This window comes from Dunckerocampus dactyliophorus, chromosome 18 (assembly GCF_027744805.1).
Source record: "Dunckerocampus dactyliophorus isolate RoL2022-P2 chromosome 18, RoL_Ddac_1.1, whole genome shotgun sequence".
NCBI classification, from domain to species: Eukaryota; Metazoa; Chordata; class Actinopteri; order Syngnathiformes; family Syngnathidae; genus Dunckerocampus; species Dunckerocampus dactyliophorus.
Genome location: NC_072836.1, coordinates 20188094 through 20203403, shown reverse-complemented (window position 1 = coordinate 20203403; position 15310 = coordinate 20188094). Strand labels below are relative to the sequence as shown.

General features: G+C 42.0%; 1 protein-coding gene across 7 annotated transcripts; it reads right to left on the bottom strand.

The window, feature by feature from the left end:
• Nucleotides 1-591: 591 nt before the first annotated feature.
• top3a (DNA topoisomerase III alpha) lies at nucleotides 592-15088 on the bottom strand. 7 transcript variants are annotated; one of them, XM_054760146.1, is made up of 20 exons: nucleotides 14816-15088; nucleotides 14601-14747; nucleotides 14404-14463; nucleotides 14238-14311; nucleotides 14091-14166; nucleotides 13865-13973; nucleotides 13607-13750; nucleotides 13343-13513; nucleotides 13146-13246; nucleotides 11624-11698; nucleotides 11452-11534; nucleotides 11113-11323; nucleotides 10854-11039; nucleotides 10657-10786; nucleotides 10200-10313; nucleotides 9952-10117; nucleotides 9710-9856; nucleotides 9468-9590; nucleotides 5896-6602; nucleotides 592-4840 (listed from the first exon to the last, which is right to left on the bottom strand). In XM_054760146.1, exons 2-20 carry the CDS (start codon nucleotides 14703-14705, stop codon nucleotides 4698-4700), a joined length of 2925 nt encoding a protein of 974 aa, XP_054616121.1. In that variant the 5' UTR covers nucleotides 14706-14747; nucleotides 14816-15088; the 3' UTR covers nucleotides 592-4697. The 7 variants fall into 7 exon arrangements, 2 of the variants coding, with proteins under 2 accessions (XP_054616121.1, XP_054616119.1); XR_008566794.1 differs by having other exon boundaries at nucleotides 593-2260; nucleotides 2403-4840; nucleotides 14601-15088; XR_008566796.1 differs by having other exon boundaries at nucleotides 594-2260; nucleotides 2919-4840; nucleotides 14601-15088.
• Between the last annotated feature and the right edge of the window lie 222 nt (nucleotides 15089-15310).

The following is a 15310-nucleotide window of genomic DNA, read 5'->3' as shown; positions in this document are numbered from 1 at the left end:
GCCCCAAAAATAATAGAATAGTCAAGTACGTACTTTTACTACATAACAAAATATGACATTTGTGTGTAATTGTATACATTTATAGAAATGTTGAGCATTTATCTTGCATTTGTTACATAATATTCTTAATCGTTATATGCATCCACCCTTCGCCTTAATGTGTATTAACAGCAGAGGTGGGAGGAAGTCAGTGTTTTCTAAGTCCAAGTCCAGTGGCGGAGCTACGTGGAGACATTTCACGTATCAACTTATTGCCACCCCATGTGAATAATGGTCTCACCTTGGCCACCCCAATGAAACATTTCTGGCTCCGCCACTGTCCAAGTCCAACCTCAAATCGAGACAAGCCACAGGCTTGACATTTTCGTGTCTTCACAAGTCATAAGAACCGTTTAGTGTTTTGCAAATAAAATATCAATGCAGCAATTACATTTGATAAATACAATGAAGTCATTTTGAACTGTTTTACTTTTTAAACAAGACAAGACGTTCAAAATACTGCATATTCATTTCACCTCATTAGCTTTGTGTGTGCACGCGCATGTGAATGTGAATAACGTTATACCACTCTCCAGCAGTCTGGGACTGCTAGAAATATAAGCCACGCCCTCGCTTGTTTCTAAACCTGATTGGATGCTAATAGGTGCGTTCAATGCGGCAGATTCTGTGGGGAAAATAGTCGTCTCGCAAGAAATGATATAACCATGCTCAGGTTAGTTGAATACTTTGAATAGGGACACATTTTACTCAGCACACTCACTAAAATTCTCAAGTATTTTCACGTCATCAGGCTAAAGTCTGATTCAAGTCCCGAGTCACTGATGTCAAAGTCCAAGTCGAGTTGCAAGTCATAGATGACATTGTCAAGTTAAGTCCAAAGTACAGTAAAGTGACAACCATAAAGCCATTATTCAACTGCACAGGCAATGGTTTCAGTTCCATTTGTAAGTGAACTACTGTATAACAGAACCAAAACAAAGTAAAACCTTACCCTTTGAAGACAACTGAATGGAGAGAGAACAGGAAGGTGTTGTAGAACCATGCTGTCACCTAGTGGCGCTGCTTGTATGAATAAAAATGATGCATTTTAATAATACAATTAATAACACAATTATAAAAGTATATATGAATTAATTGCATTGCTCGTGTTGTACTGTGCAACCAGAGCCTGTCCAGTGCAGTAAGTTGTGGCTGCATGGTTATCCTTTCACAGTTCCACATGTCCAAAAGGAGTAGGAAGAGGCAAAGCTTATTTAATCCAACCCCCATCCATTCCACATCTTGTACAGTACATATTATTCACTTCCTGCATTTCATGTCATATTTTATATAATAATCAGTGTAATAATGAATAATAAAAATAAAACACAAGCATGACAAAACAATCATTGTGATGATCAAGACTCTTCTGCCTTGTATTTAGCAAACATCGACTGCTTGTATTGTTTTTTGAATGTTTTATCAGGGAACCACAACAAAGCCAAAGAAAATGCAATATACAGTATATATGTATGTATATATATTTATATTAGCATAATGATTCGTACAGTGGGAGCATCTCAACAGCCAAATTAGTCTTTCAGCAAATACTACATCAATTAAAAAGGTACAATTATCTTTTAAGTCTTAAATTTGCAGCCCAAAGCTGAAAGGTGGAGGGAGTCACACTTGTTAGTAGTTACAGTTGCGCAGCCAGGAAAGATCACAATCTGCAGTTGAAATGAAAGCCCCGCTGCACTCACTCTGGTGAAACTGTTCACCCCTGCGGCCATCTTTGATCCAAATATAGCACGAAAGAGCAAAAGCGATACTTACGTCTTACATCTTAATGCTAAGCAACATGTCTACAGAGATCTCACAATGCTTGCTGATGCCATACAAGAGAGTGTGTGTAAACTCCACCTCAACACTTCCGTACTGGAACTTTTTGTACCTGAGCACCCCAACAAACACACACACACACACACACACACACACACCCTCCACTGTGGGAGTAGTTTGACATGATGAATGCAAGGAGGGCGACAAGTCCACTCTTCTCCTCATTTACCGTAAAACTAAGCACTTACATGCTCTCCTGTCATGGTCTGCATGCACCTGGAATGCTTGCATCACTTACGGGCACCAGTCGCCATGGCAACTGTTTCTACAGCAACGACAGAAAAGCTGGATGATGATGATGATGATGATGAGACAGCAGGAAGGGTTGATAAGCAGCTCAGGGGATGAACAGGGATCCATGCTTGCTATGACCTCTGACCTATAAGTGCAGCAAATATGGAAATCAGAGATAAAAAAAAGTGCAACATTACCGTAGCCATAGCATCGGTCATAGGAACAAAAGTATTGAATGGTCTTTCATTTTGAAAGACCCCACTGAGGAAAAACAGCAAGTAACGCACACCAAGAAGCACCGTTAAACGCTGACTGGTTCTGGAAGTATCAGACCATTTCTGAGAAGTGAGATCATGGAGAAGAAAAGCAGCAATGCAGCATTGATGGCCTTACTAAACATCCAGTCAGACTCCTCTCACGTCATCCTGTGTATTATTAGGCAAGTTCATTTCATTATTATTAAATACACCCGTCTCGGGTGATCCCAACTGTTAATAAACCTCAAACTTGAATATTTAACAACGTAAAAGTGAGTTGCGGCTTTCATTAAGAGAATGTCAGCCCATGGGTGTCCTCAATGTTTTCACGTGACTGTGACATTTTTGGCGCCCCCTATAGGTTGTGACCAAAATGCGTTGAATGACATGGTAGCATACATGTGATACAAACGTCCTCAAAGTTTTAGAGTCATTAGACAAATGGTCAACGACTTATAGGCAGCTTGTTGCTAAGTCCCGCCCTGCAAAGAAGTTTTGCTTGATGGTGGCATAGGTATGAATGTGAGAGTGAATGTTTGTCTATACCGAGAGTTGTGTACGCCGCCTCTCGCCCGAAGTCAGCTGGGATAGGCTCCAGCATACCCGCGACCCTAGTTAGGATAAGTGGCATTGAAAGTGGATGGAAGTAAATTAATTGATTCCATTTTGGAATAATGATGTCACATAAAATGTGGTAAAAGAGCAACTATGGTTTATGCTTCGGATGCGCTGTACGGTATAAAGGCCCTGACATGCAAATTTGAATTTAAATTTCTCATGTACAAAAAAAGATGGGACACTTTTTTTCTGTTTGTGCAGTATATATTGTATATCTCAATGCCAGAGTTACAGTATGTATTTCATTCGAGTTAAGTTTTCCAAACTTGACAAAACTCCTCTACAGATGTGCTCGTAGCCTTGAGCATCTTTTAGAAGTAGAGGTTACTGACTTGATGACGTCATCGCGCTTTAGCGTCGTCTTTAGGCGCTCCTCCTCCTCCTGTATGGGACGTTTGCGAGGAAGCAGTCTGCCACTTCCAGTAAGAAAGACGTTATTACTCTCTATCGAGAAGAAAACACACACACACAAGTATCACATGACTTGTTATCTGCCCGGATACTGGCAATGTGTGTGTATTTGTGTGGAATTGGGAGCACAAAAAACAACACCGTAGGACCATTAGCGCCCACTCGTGATGACTCACGCGTGACTCACCGAACGTGCCAGTAAAGAAAGATCTGCGCTGCTTCCCTGGAATATCAAGAAAATGAAAAAAGAAGGTCCCATACCGGGAATCCATGCGTTTCTCGCTAAGCAACACCCCTCAAACCTGCAGGGATCGAACAGCACATCTGGGAACACAAACCCTGCAACAAAGTGCACAGAGTTTATGTGACTAGAAGCATGCATCGGTCACACATACTGCATACATACTGCGTGATTTGCAGTATTTTTAACTTGATTTATGAATGGATTCCACATATGATTTGCAGTAGAAAATTGTAAATAAACTTCAGAAATATTAAAGCCACAAAACAAATGTTTACAAATGTTTTTTTTTATGTTTGTAAAAAAATCCGAACTCTTATGTTTCCATTTAGCCTGAAAACGTTTGGAATGTCAATGTTTCAAGTAGAAAAGGTTCGTTTTTGCTGCTGTCTGCAATCTAAGACGGCTTAACTGTGTGACTTATGAGTCAGGGTAAAACCAAAACTGAATCATTTCCAGAGAAGAACATTATTACCATAACTGAAACCAAAAGCAAAACAACAACGGAACAATGGAATGCTCTAAAATAGACATATTTATTCCCAGTTTATCATATTAAAAGTTGAATTCTTTAGAGATGAATAACCAAAGAAAAGTCTTTTTCCCCACCCACTGCTAAGTCAACTCATAGAAAATATGCATTTAAAAGATGTTACGCAGAAAATTGCAAAATCTTAAGATTTCATTTGCGTGCCAATGCATTTTCCTTTAAAAGGACAGACAGCTCCTCTCAGAGTGAAGCTCTTCTGGTGGGATGACTAAAGAGAAAGGCAATGAATGGATGCTTCACTGGAGCCAAGGACAGCTGTTGACTCTTGTGAATCTTCTTGCAGAAGATTTAAAAGTGGTTCCTATGTCATCAGTGTAACATGCAGCAAAATAAATGCTGCAAATTGTGAGACATCTTGATCCTCGACCCTATCCTTTTGGAGTAGCTGTCTGAGGCGATGTCATAAGAAGGCACAAGAGGGTCCCCTGCAGGTGTTGCATCGTGTGTGAAGGATGGAAAGAGTCGTGTCATGGGCCGCAGACCCTACAGAGGGGGGTAGCTGCTGTCACCGCTGAGGACAGCTGACGCGCGTGTGTCCTGGCATGTGGCAGATGCCGCAAGAACGAGGTTTCTTGGCAGCGGGGGGTTTGTCCCCCGTTATCTTCCTTCCCTTCTTCCCCCCGTTAAACCCGCCGACTGCAACAGCACCTGATGGAGAGGAAGAGGGGTCAAAACACTACAAGAGTCTTCATGCGGTGCCTCAGCAGGAGGGAGTTCGTGTCGTCGTTATGGTTGAGTAATGCGCTGTCACGCTAACATTTCCAAAGACACTAGGAGCTATCTGCTGGCTTAAGCTACAAGTTAACTGCAATCTTCCACCCTTCCAATGCACGTATGCACAGGTTGCACAAATCTCAAAAATATGTTATCTTGCACGGAAATGTCAAAGTTGTATTTACAGCAAGATGTTATTTGTTCACAGTCATTGGCCACAGTTATCCAAGCATCTTCCAGTCATTTTGGTGGTGTTAAATGAATATAGGTCAAATTCATCCATCTTTGTTCTTAAAATAAGCCTAAAAAAACAGTAAAAACATTGCCTTTTAAAACAAATTAAAATGCCCTTTTTGATCCCACTTTTATGGTAACATCAACTAAAGCAATCCTTTATGCTAAGATGCCAATTTGGACAACTGGCTTTCAATATTTAATTTGTCTATTTGGCCACCAGATGGTGCTACTTGTTCCCACTAAAAGCATGCAGCAAAGTTTCACACTTTTTACTGTTTTCTGCAAGGGTTAAAGGGATATGCGCGCTATTGACAGTGCATTGTTGTGTATGTATGTGAAGATGCGTTGCAGCCATCTTGTTTACGTATGTGTTCCACAGCGGATGAAGATGGACTGCTGATGCATGTCAGACAACTTCATGTCACAAAATCCCAACTATCACTTTAAGTGTGAAATGTCACATGTGTGTCGCCATTGATGTTGGATAATGATGTGTATGTTAAAAAATATATTTCTATTATTGTGTATTGAATTATATTCTAGATTTTAAATTAATATTTATTTTTCAAGTGAAAAACATTTTTTTCTCCAATTGTATTGATTATGTCCCATTTGCACAACAGGATCTTACTTTCATTTTGCAAGGCCAACCTAAAAAGGGTGAGTGATATTTAGGGCAAGTTATATTTAACTTTTACTGAGTTAAATAGAACTACACATTCATCTAAGGCAGGTGTGTGTGTGTGTCTTGCCTTGTGGTGGTGCGTTTTCATCAGCCCACTGAAAGAAGTTACATTGCTGGTCTCTAGGTTTCCCACAGACGTGAAACATCCGGCCCTTGTTCGGCCCGTCCTTCAGCACGGTGCGAGTCACTGCTGCCTCGTTACAGTTACACACAAGCCCTCCTGCGCCCCTCTCAGGCCGGCCGCCGCCACCTCCCGCGGTGTTCCTGAACCCCTGAGATGGTCGTGGAGGCTCAGAGAGCCTCGATAGAGGTGGCGGCGCAGGCCCCTGACCCTGCTGAGCCCCCTGCTGCCTTGGCTGATCTGCCCAAAGGAAGAAATGACAAGTTCCTGAATTGCATTTGTAGAACTGGCGACCTTGGTTGGGGCCATCTTTGCGCACAGTCAGCAGGATTGCATCCTGACCACAGTTACACACAATAACGTCACTGTTGTTTTCAGCGTTGATACTACTGCCCCCTGGTGGTGGACGAGGCTGCGGGGGCCAAGAGAGGGCAGAAAGTGGAGCGGAAGGTGTAGGGTTTGAACTTGGCTCTCGGGGTGGCGCTGGTCCTGTGGTCCTCGGGCGAGGGTCTTCTCCGCCGCTTCCTCCTCCTGACATCAGATATTTAAGGTCTAGCACCTCTCTTAGAGTTTCATCACATCCACCGATGCAGCCAACAAACTCTAAAGGCATCATTGCGGGTAGGCTGCCTCGCCGAAACTTTAGCTTTAACCTGAAGGACACACAGAAGACAAATGCAAACATTAAGTACATCCGCATTTCATGAAAAACACCACTGCAAACTACAACCATGATAAAAACAGAAGATTCATTTATTCCTCTTTTGTAGGGTGCCTGGGGGCCATTTGCAGCCCACAGCTCATTTATCATTGACCTGTGGCACGTTGTAGAAATAAAATTAAACACTAAAAAACATCAGAAAAGTCAAAAATAGCAAAACAAAGGCACAATGTGAAGAAAAAAGCTGAAATGTTCATACTAGTACTCAATAAAAGAGCTTTGGACTTAAATTAGGGATGCTCCGATCGATCGTCCGATTTTGGTGAAAAAGCATGTGATCGGCATATGCTGGTAAATGCCTTTCTACACCGATCACAAAAGCCAGTCACCTGTGGCTCGTATTATTGCAGCCTGCAGCGATCCCTGCATGCAGCGTAGCGTCTTGCTCTTACGTCTTGGTTGGCAGAAAACACATCTTTATTGTTCTGTATCTAGCAGAACACAGACAAACTGCCGGGTGGGAAAAAAAACAGTTTTTCAGCTAAGTGCTGTAGTTTAGCTTTGAGATCGGTGTTTCAGCTAAGTGCTGTAGTTTAGCTTTGAGATCGGTACATCTGATTAGTTGCTGTGGCAACAGATGCTGGTGTGGAGCACTCTGGCTTGCTGCTTGCCAAATGTGCCCTGGCATGTGGTCACAGGGTTAACACCCACTGATGCAAACAGGATTATTTTTTTCTTTAGAATATGTCTAACTTCAACTTACACACACACACATCAGCCACAACATTAAATACACCTGCAGAATCTAAAAAGATCCAAAGCTGCCTATAATTGCCATGGCGCATAATGAGTGGTTACTGTGAGTGCTGACTGTGCTGAGAGTAAATTATCTGCCTAAAAGGATTTCTAGCAAAAAAGCATGTATGACCTTGTGTATTGTTAAATAAGACAAAGTTCTCTGAGGTAAGCAAGATAAGAAAGACGTGCATCACCGCCCACAATTTATTGGCGATTGTTCCTCACATGGCTTTCAACATCAGTTTCACAGCTTTAAATACTTTCACCTTCAGACGAGGTAGGAACTGACGCGGTTGCCTAATTATAATTCATCAGGCGCTTGGCCAGAGTTTCGTACACCTTGACAGACTTGCACAAAGTGAGAATTGTGTTGTCAAATATACACACTGTTATCCTGCGATTAACATCAGAAGTGCAGCACTGGCAACTCTCAGAACATCCTATCCAACTGCTGAAACAGCCTCCATTCAATACTCGCCACCTCTAGGGGGAGTACTTGCATGGTACCTGGTAGAGTCCCTCTATATAGAGAGTTACAACTGAGATTACGCCGCCATGTTGAGGCCAATTCAAGCGCTCAGCTTGCTGAACAGTACGACAATGCATGTAAATTGCAATGTCTCTGCACAAAGGGACGCATGCAAAATGTCTGTTTTATAATTATTTATAGATCTATATTTTCCAATGTGTAATATGGTATAATTTTGCCATCTTTTGTTAAAACATTGACATTTTATTATAGTCAAAATATTACCATGTTCACCTCACGATAATAGAATTAAAATAATAGACAGAGATATAAAAGCCCCAATATTTAAACATTGAAAATGATGAAAATATGTATATTTCTTCATTGTTATTTAATTATTATTTATACCTCGAAACAAGTGCAGATTTTGCAAAATGAATGCAGTTTTATAAGTTTGCTCGAGATCATGGATGACTTTATTTGCAACTAGAGGTGATTTACACAAGGATCATTCTTAAGTCTAAGCATCCATGACTGCCTTATTTTTTTGTTTTTTTTTTATAGTATATCTTACGTTTAGGCTACTTTCTTATATCAAAACAATTAAGTAGAACACAATATTTAGGTAAACACACTCTCTCCAAAACGTGCCAAGCTCATCAAGAGATGCCTTAAACTTAGTAACATAGCCCCAGGTGGCTCTGTCAAGTTGTCAAAACATCGTGACATTAAAAATTTTAATATATACAGAGCCTACCTCACACAGCATTGAAGACGAGTTCGGCTTCCGGCCCAAACGGTTTATTTTATTTTCCCAAATTGTCCGTATGTTGACATCTGAAGGGAATCTGTAAAGCTTGAAACCCTTCTCATGTCTATTTGTGCATCCAAATGCACAAAATCCCGGAATTTTTGGGGAATAAAAAATAATACGCCCAAGAATACTGTAAAGACAAGGCGAACACAAACGCGAATTTGGCCCCAAGATGGCTCTGCGAGTCACGTGACCGTATTTTTTCGACTCCACATGTCGCAACTCTCTATATAGAGGGACTCTAGTACCTGGGGGTTGCAATGATTTGCTGTGCTGTGAATGTAGCGAAGGGTCCAGTCAAACCTTGGTTTTCATACACCCCCAATCCAGAAGTCGAGTGCCCAAACAAGGCACCCTACGTGTTGCTGACTCAGTGTCACTGTGCATTGCTGCATCATCAGACTGCTAAATAACCCGCCATGGGGCTGAAGAAAGTTGAGAGTATAGAATTCTCGCCAGGATGTACAGAAAGTCCGGATCAACAATAAGTTCCATCCAGATGTCATTTTTAATTATTTTGCATTGTTTTTTTTCACCATGTAAAACTATAATTATTCACTATAAGATGTATTTTTTGTTAATATTTTTAGGTGTCTGGAACAAATGAATTGGATTTACACTATTTCCCAAGGTACAACTGTGCATTTCTTTCTGTGTTCACTATGGCCCTGCATCACCACCCAGTGTTCACACATGGAACTTTGAAGTCCAATTTAGTGGAGCGTTTGGAATATGAAGTGCAACTCTGTAGGCATTCAACTGTGTGAAACACTCACATGTGAATGGGCCGCGGCTGACACGTGGAACAAATGCTATCATCTCTGCTGACCTCCAGTACAGTGTCAGGAAACCAGACAGCTGTTTTGCAGGCTGGGAAGCCCACACAGGACAGGTACTTACTGCGAGGGGGGGGTTAGAGGTTATATTAGTAGCTTTTCAGCATAGGTTTATGTTCAAATAGACCATCAGTGGACTTTCCAAGTGGAAACACTCTAAATCATTTGAGAATGGCCAGTACCTGTTTCCTTCCCTCTTCTTCTTCAGCACCATGTCCCGTCCACAGTGTGGGCACTTTCTGACAGGCAGCGGGATCTCCATGTCTTGCTGCTCAGCTTCGGGGATCTCCATAGCAGGCCCCAAATATGGCGACAGGGCTTCATCTAACCTGATGAGGGACAGGAAAGATTTTTTTTTTATTTTTAATTTTTTACAGTGAACCTAATTGCACGCATGGTACTTCTGAATAACATTAAAACTAACTTCTTTGCCTTCCTGACAGACTCAATGAAAACAGCTTTGTATTTCTGAATGTGGTGCTGTAACACGCTCCATTTGTCCTTCCTTCCCTCCGACACCAGCTTGAGGTCCGCCTCCAATTCAGCCCGCAGGTGGGGTTTCGACATTTCATAGCCCATGGCGTTGTAACCTAAGCAAATAGACAACAGGAACCTCTTCCAGTTCAAAACCTTCTTAATATTTGAGTCTGCAGTGTGCGCTTGTGTACATACCCTCCACCAGTCCCATGCCAAGCTCCCCAGGGAGAAACCTCTGGTCAGCTGTTAGGCCCACGTACATGCGACTCTTTATGGTTTCTATGTGCTCAGCATGTGTTGCATCAGTGCCTGTTGAACACAATGGCACAATGCTGAAGATTTAAATGACTTCTGTAAAGGGTTCAAGTCACTTTTTTATGTGCGAGTAGGCCGTGAATTTGCTAAGACTACTTGATTTGTCCATCCTTCAGCACGGTGCATGCCACTGAAGTCCAAAATCACAAATTTGTATGAATACAGTTAAAGTATAGTAACATTAAGTGATTCTCATAACCACTGCATTTTGAAACCCAAATAATAAATCACATGGATGGATTTTAAGCATTCTCTAAGATAGGATAAAAACAAAATGTTGGAAAATGCATATTCTCCACAGCTGCCAAGTGTGTGTGTGTGTGTGTGTGTGTTGTACCAATGCCGTGCTTCTCCATTAGCGATATGAGGTCTGCTTCAGTGAGCAGCTGTGGAGGACTCGTCTCACCATCCACCATCTCAATAGCAGAGGGCTGGAACTGGGAGCCTTGTTCATACACTGGAATCACCTAGCACATATCAATTAAAATCCTTACATCCTTCTATCATTTCACAACAACAAACACTCCCCTTTACCTTAGCGCTCCACCTGTCATAGGGATAAACGTCGAGGTAATTCTTCGCAATGATCATGAGCCCTGATGCGGAAAACTTCTCCTGAGCAATGTCAATGTCCACAACGGTCTCCTGGCCCAAAGCATCCTGTGATACACAAGCCAGGAAGTGGCGGACGATGAACTCATACACACGTCCTTCATTGCCCTGAACACAGCAGAAAGACATGTTAAAACAGCACCGGAGTTGTGATATCTGCTTTTATGGGCCTTGTGCCTACCTGCAGTGTGTTGCTGTATTTAGTGGGGTGTATCGGGGGATGGGCTTGGTCAGACTTCTTGCCCTGTCGTGGGTTGGGACCCCCAGGCTGGTCAAGCACCCTCTGGGCGAACACCCCCCAGTCGGGGCTCGGCACGTGCTGCTCCACCAGCGGGGCTAGAGCAAGGGATGCTGGGAAAATGTTTGTTTCCGTACGAGGGTAGCTGATATAGCTACACAGAAACAAAATGTAGTGTTACACTCATCTCAAAGACTCAGACACTTCAAATCCTTTCAATGTTTATTGTAAAGTTTGGAAAGCAAAGTCCACCCAAAATTGACAAAAAGAAGCATTACTCACCCTTGTGTGTAAAGTTTTTCTGCTATTTTCATGGTCTCTTTAGCATTTATTCTCAGCTTCCGAGATGCCAGTTTTTCCAGTTCCTGATAAGAAAAGAGAAGGAAAGTCACAAGGCTACTTTCTGATGCAGATATCAAGACAAGCAGGCAAGTGTATGGATGCTTGACTTTACCACAGTGTCCAAAGGCAGCGGTCTCCATTTGCTCTTGGGCTTACTGGTTACTGAGGTGACTGTTGCTATGGGATCCTAGGAACGCATTAAAAACATATTCTGGTGTTTGTCTTTGTGCGCTCACTGACCACTTAACAATACATTTAATACTTTAGTAGTCTAGTTGTAGCATAACAAACATTATATATTATTCTTCATACTATTATTTTTCCATCTATAAATATATATATATATATATATATATATATATATATATAGATATATATATATATATATATATATAGATAGATAGATAGATAGATAGATAGATAGATAGATAGATAGATAGATATAAATATTTGTATTTATAGGATAGCAAATTCAAATTTAGAGTTGTGTTTTTGAGCCGTGGCAAGAGGGAAGGATGCAAATATGCACTTAAAATGGCACACACATGCACAGAGAGTGGGCGGCAACCATGGTGCCTTGGTGGTTTGATACAGCCCTGAAATAAACATCATAACAGAGGTAAAATTGTATTTGCAGCAAATAAACACCGTAAATTTATTTTCTGTAGCCTACTTCACTGCATGTGTCATTTATGCATTGTGCCAACAAAATGTTGTGGTAAAAATAACATTCCCGTCTACAATCATTTCACAAATATCCACAGCTGTGTTTGATCTAGTGCCCAAACCTGAGCTACAGGGTGGATTTTGATTTGGCAGCATATTTTGGTAGGCAAAATTAGCAAATAGGAGGGGAAAAAAGTTTAAAATAATACTGTTTACAGTCATTATTTGGGGTTAAGCTGACGTAATAACTGTGCAGGGCAGGACAGTGCATGTTCTATCCTGAGCAGCTCACGGTTACGATGTGCACTGTGTGGTAAACTGTACCAGGCATCTTAGATGATTATCCTCCATCCATTTTCTATCCTCATTAGGGTCGCGGGGGTATGCCGGAGCCTATCCCCTATCCCTAGACTTCTCGCCAGCCAATTGCAGGGCACATATAGACAAACAACCATTGACACTCACATTCATACCTATGGACAATTTAGAGTCGCCAATTAACCTTACATGCATGCTTTTGGAATGTAGGAGGAAACTGGAGTACCCGGAGAAAACCCACACATGCCCGGGGAGAACATGGAAACTCCACGCGGAGATGCCCATCGGAGATTCCAACCCATGTCTTCCCGATCTCCTGACTGTGTGGGCAACATGCTAACCACTAAGCCACCGTGCGCCCCTCTTAGATGATTGTGATCGACTTGGCTCTGAGTAATTTGGCAAACATCACATGTACAGTAAGTGTTCTTCACAAACAGTCATTGGTTTAAGGTGACGCTTGTCATCTGTCTGCAATGCCGGCTACTGAGATTAGACAGACTTTAAGTCAAGCCAAAGTTTGATGTGTGACAGAGTGAATGTGGGTATGAAATTTATAACTTGCTCCATCAAAACTGCTTCATGCTTTCTGCAGAAGTGGTCTTCTACTTACGTTTATTCACACATAAGAAAATAGATAGATGGCATACCTCCATACAGATCTGGTAGAGTACTAAGCAAGCTGTGTGGTTGAAAAGACGGTTCCTTTCCCATCCAAATTCAACAGTTTCCTCCTCCACCTCGTGCACCACTTCAACAAGGAAGCAGAGGAGTGCAGATGAGCGGAACACATTCTCCATCAAAACATCAAACCTGAATATGCGTGTGTGTGTGTGTACGCGTGAACCTTTAATCTTGTAGAAAATTTCGGGAATGAAAGCCTGGATGGCCTTGAAACGTTCCACCACAAAGCCTAGGGTGGGAAACTGACAGCTGCCATAAGAGATGAGCTGATTGGCCAGAGACTGTGGAAAGATCTTTTGCAGATGAAGAGTCTGGAACCGGGTGAAGGATGCACCTGCATGTGTTCAAAGACAGGCTGAATCATAAAAGCAAAAGCGGATGATTACATCAAGTAACTAATCATGAAGTGCAATAAGATCTTCCTCACCGATCCGCAGATCAAGCTCCTGGCGAACATCAACAGCATCGCTGATGTTAACGTCCGGCTCAGACAAGCTCTCACAAGCTCTCTGAATGGAATTGGGCGTGATTTCAGAAAACTTTGCCCGGAACAACTGCAAATTTGGCTTCACTGAAAATATACGAATACACACTTATCAGGGCTATGTGCATATGGACACGTGTACCCTTTTTGGTGTTTGGTGTTTTGCTGTCACCAGAATATGGTTATGCTACGCAACAGTACCTGTTTTACAGACACTGATGATTTCAAAGCCAATATTCTCTCCCTCTCTGTCACAGTCAGTCCAGATAATCAAGGCCTCGCACTGCCTCACCTCTTTCTCTAGCGTACGCTGCAGAAACAGCACACAAATACAGCAACCAAGGGAGCGTGAGGTTCCATAATTGATCTAGATACAAAGTGTGATCTTGATAGTTTTGTGATTCCCGCGAAAGGTAAGAAGATGTACCTTAATTTGTACCATGCCATCTGGACAGTACTTTTCTACCTCAGCATCAAACAGCAGCACAGGATTGCAGCTGTGCCTATGGATGGAAAATGTTATCCAGTTATCAGTATAGCATCTAAGTGGTGAGCTTGTCCCTTTCTAACTTACCATTTCTGGAACGGGGCTTTAAATTCAAACCCCAGTAAATGGCCTGACACCGATGTCATCGTTACTGTCACATTCTACAGGCAGATGAGGGTATAAAGAAACAATGACAGAAGGCGTGAAAACACGGTTTGAAGAAGAAATTGTGCATTTCACCGCGTATACATACCTGACCAAAAAGATTATATTCATACTCGTAGATCTTGTTAAACTTGGAAAGGCCTTCCCTCTAAAATAGAAAGCATAACCATGAGTGCTTGTTGGCTAACAGTGCGACAGGATAACTCTGTTATAACCGCTATACCAAAACAATGAACAATATGCAGCATACTGAGTTATCTCGAATAGCAAAACAATGTCACGAACCCTCCTGGACCTTCCATTGGACATAATTTCAGAGATGCCTTTAGCTGCGTCGTTCTTCTCGGCTACGCAGAGCACCCGCTTGATCTGACCCCTGCTCCGGTTCATGTCGATTGTGGCCGCTGAACACTTCAGCTGGACACCTGGTCTCTGTCGTCCCAGTCGAAGCAGATATTTAGCGAGGCGGCTCAATACTTGCATGCCTGGCCTGTACTCACACAAAGCAGCCTGTTCCCCACACAGTCACGCTGCTGTCCGTCCACTGTAGCATGTTAGCTAAAAGCGCTAGCTCGAACTGGTATAGAAGACTTCAAAGGTCTTTGTAGAGGAAACTTTGTCACCTTTTGTTGAACTTCTCAACACCTCTGTCGATCAAATAAACGAAATGCTAACCAATTAAAAGCACACGGACAACGACTCTATTCGTAACGTCTTCGACTATTGAAAACGAATGTTAACTTTGTTTACAAACTCCGCGCTCGCCTGTCAAATACTGCCGTAATCTGTTGTGATGTCGTAAAGTCAGGCTATTGTCGTAAACATATTAACCATCAAACGTATGGACATACATTGAAATGTGTGGATGTTTGCTTGTAATTATATATTATATTATATATATTATATATTAAGTGTTTAAAAGAAATTAGAGTTATTGACAGTTAGCCCGTTTTTAATGTATTTTTGTTCTGACAGTATAGTTGTTCCATGATGGC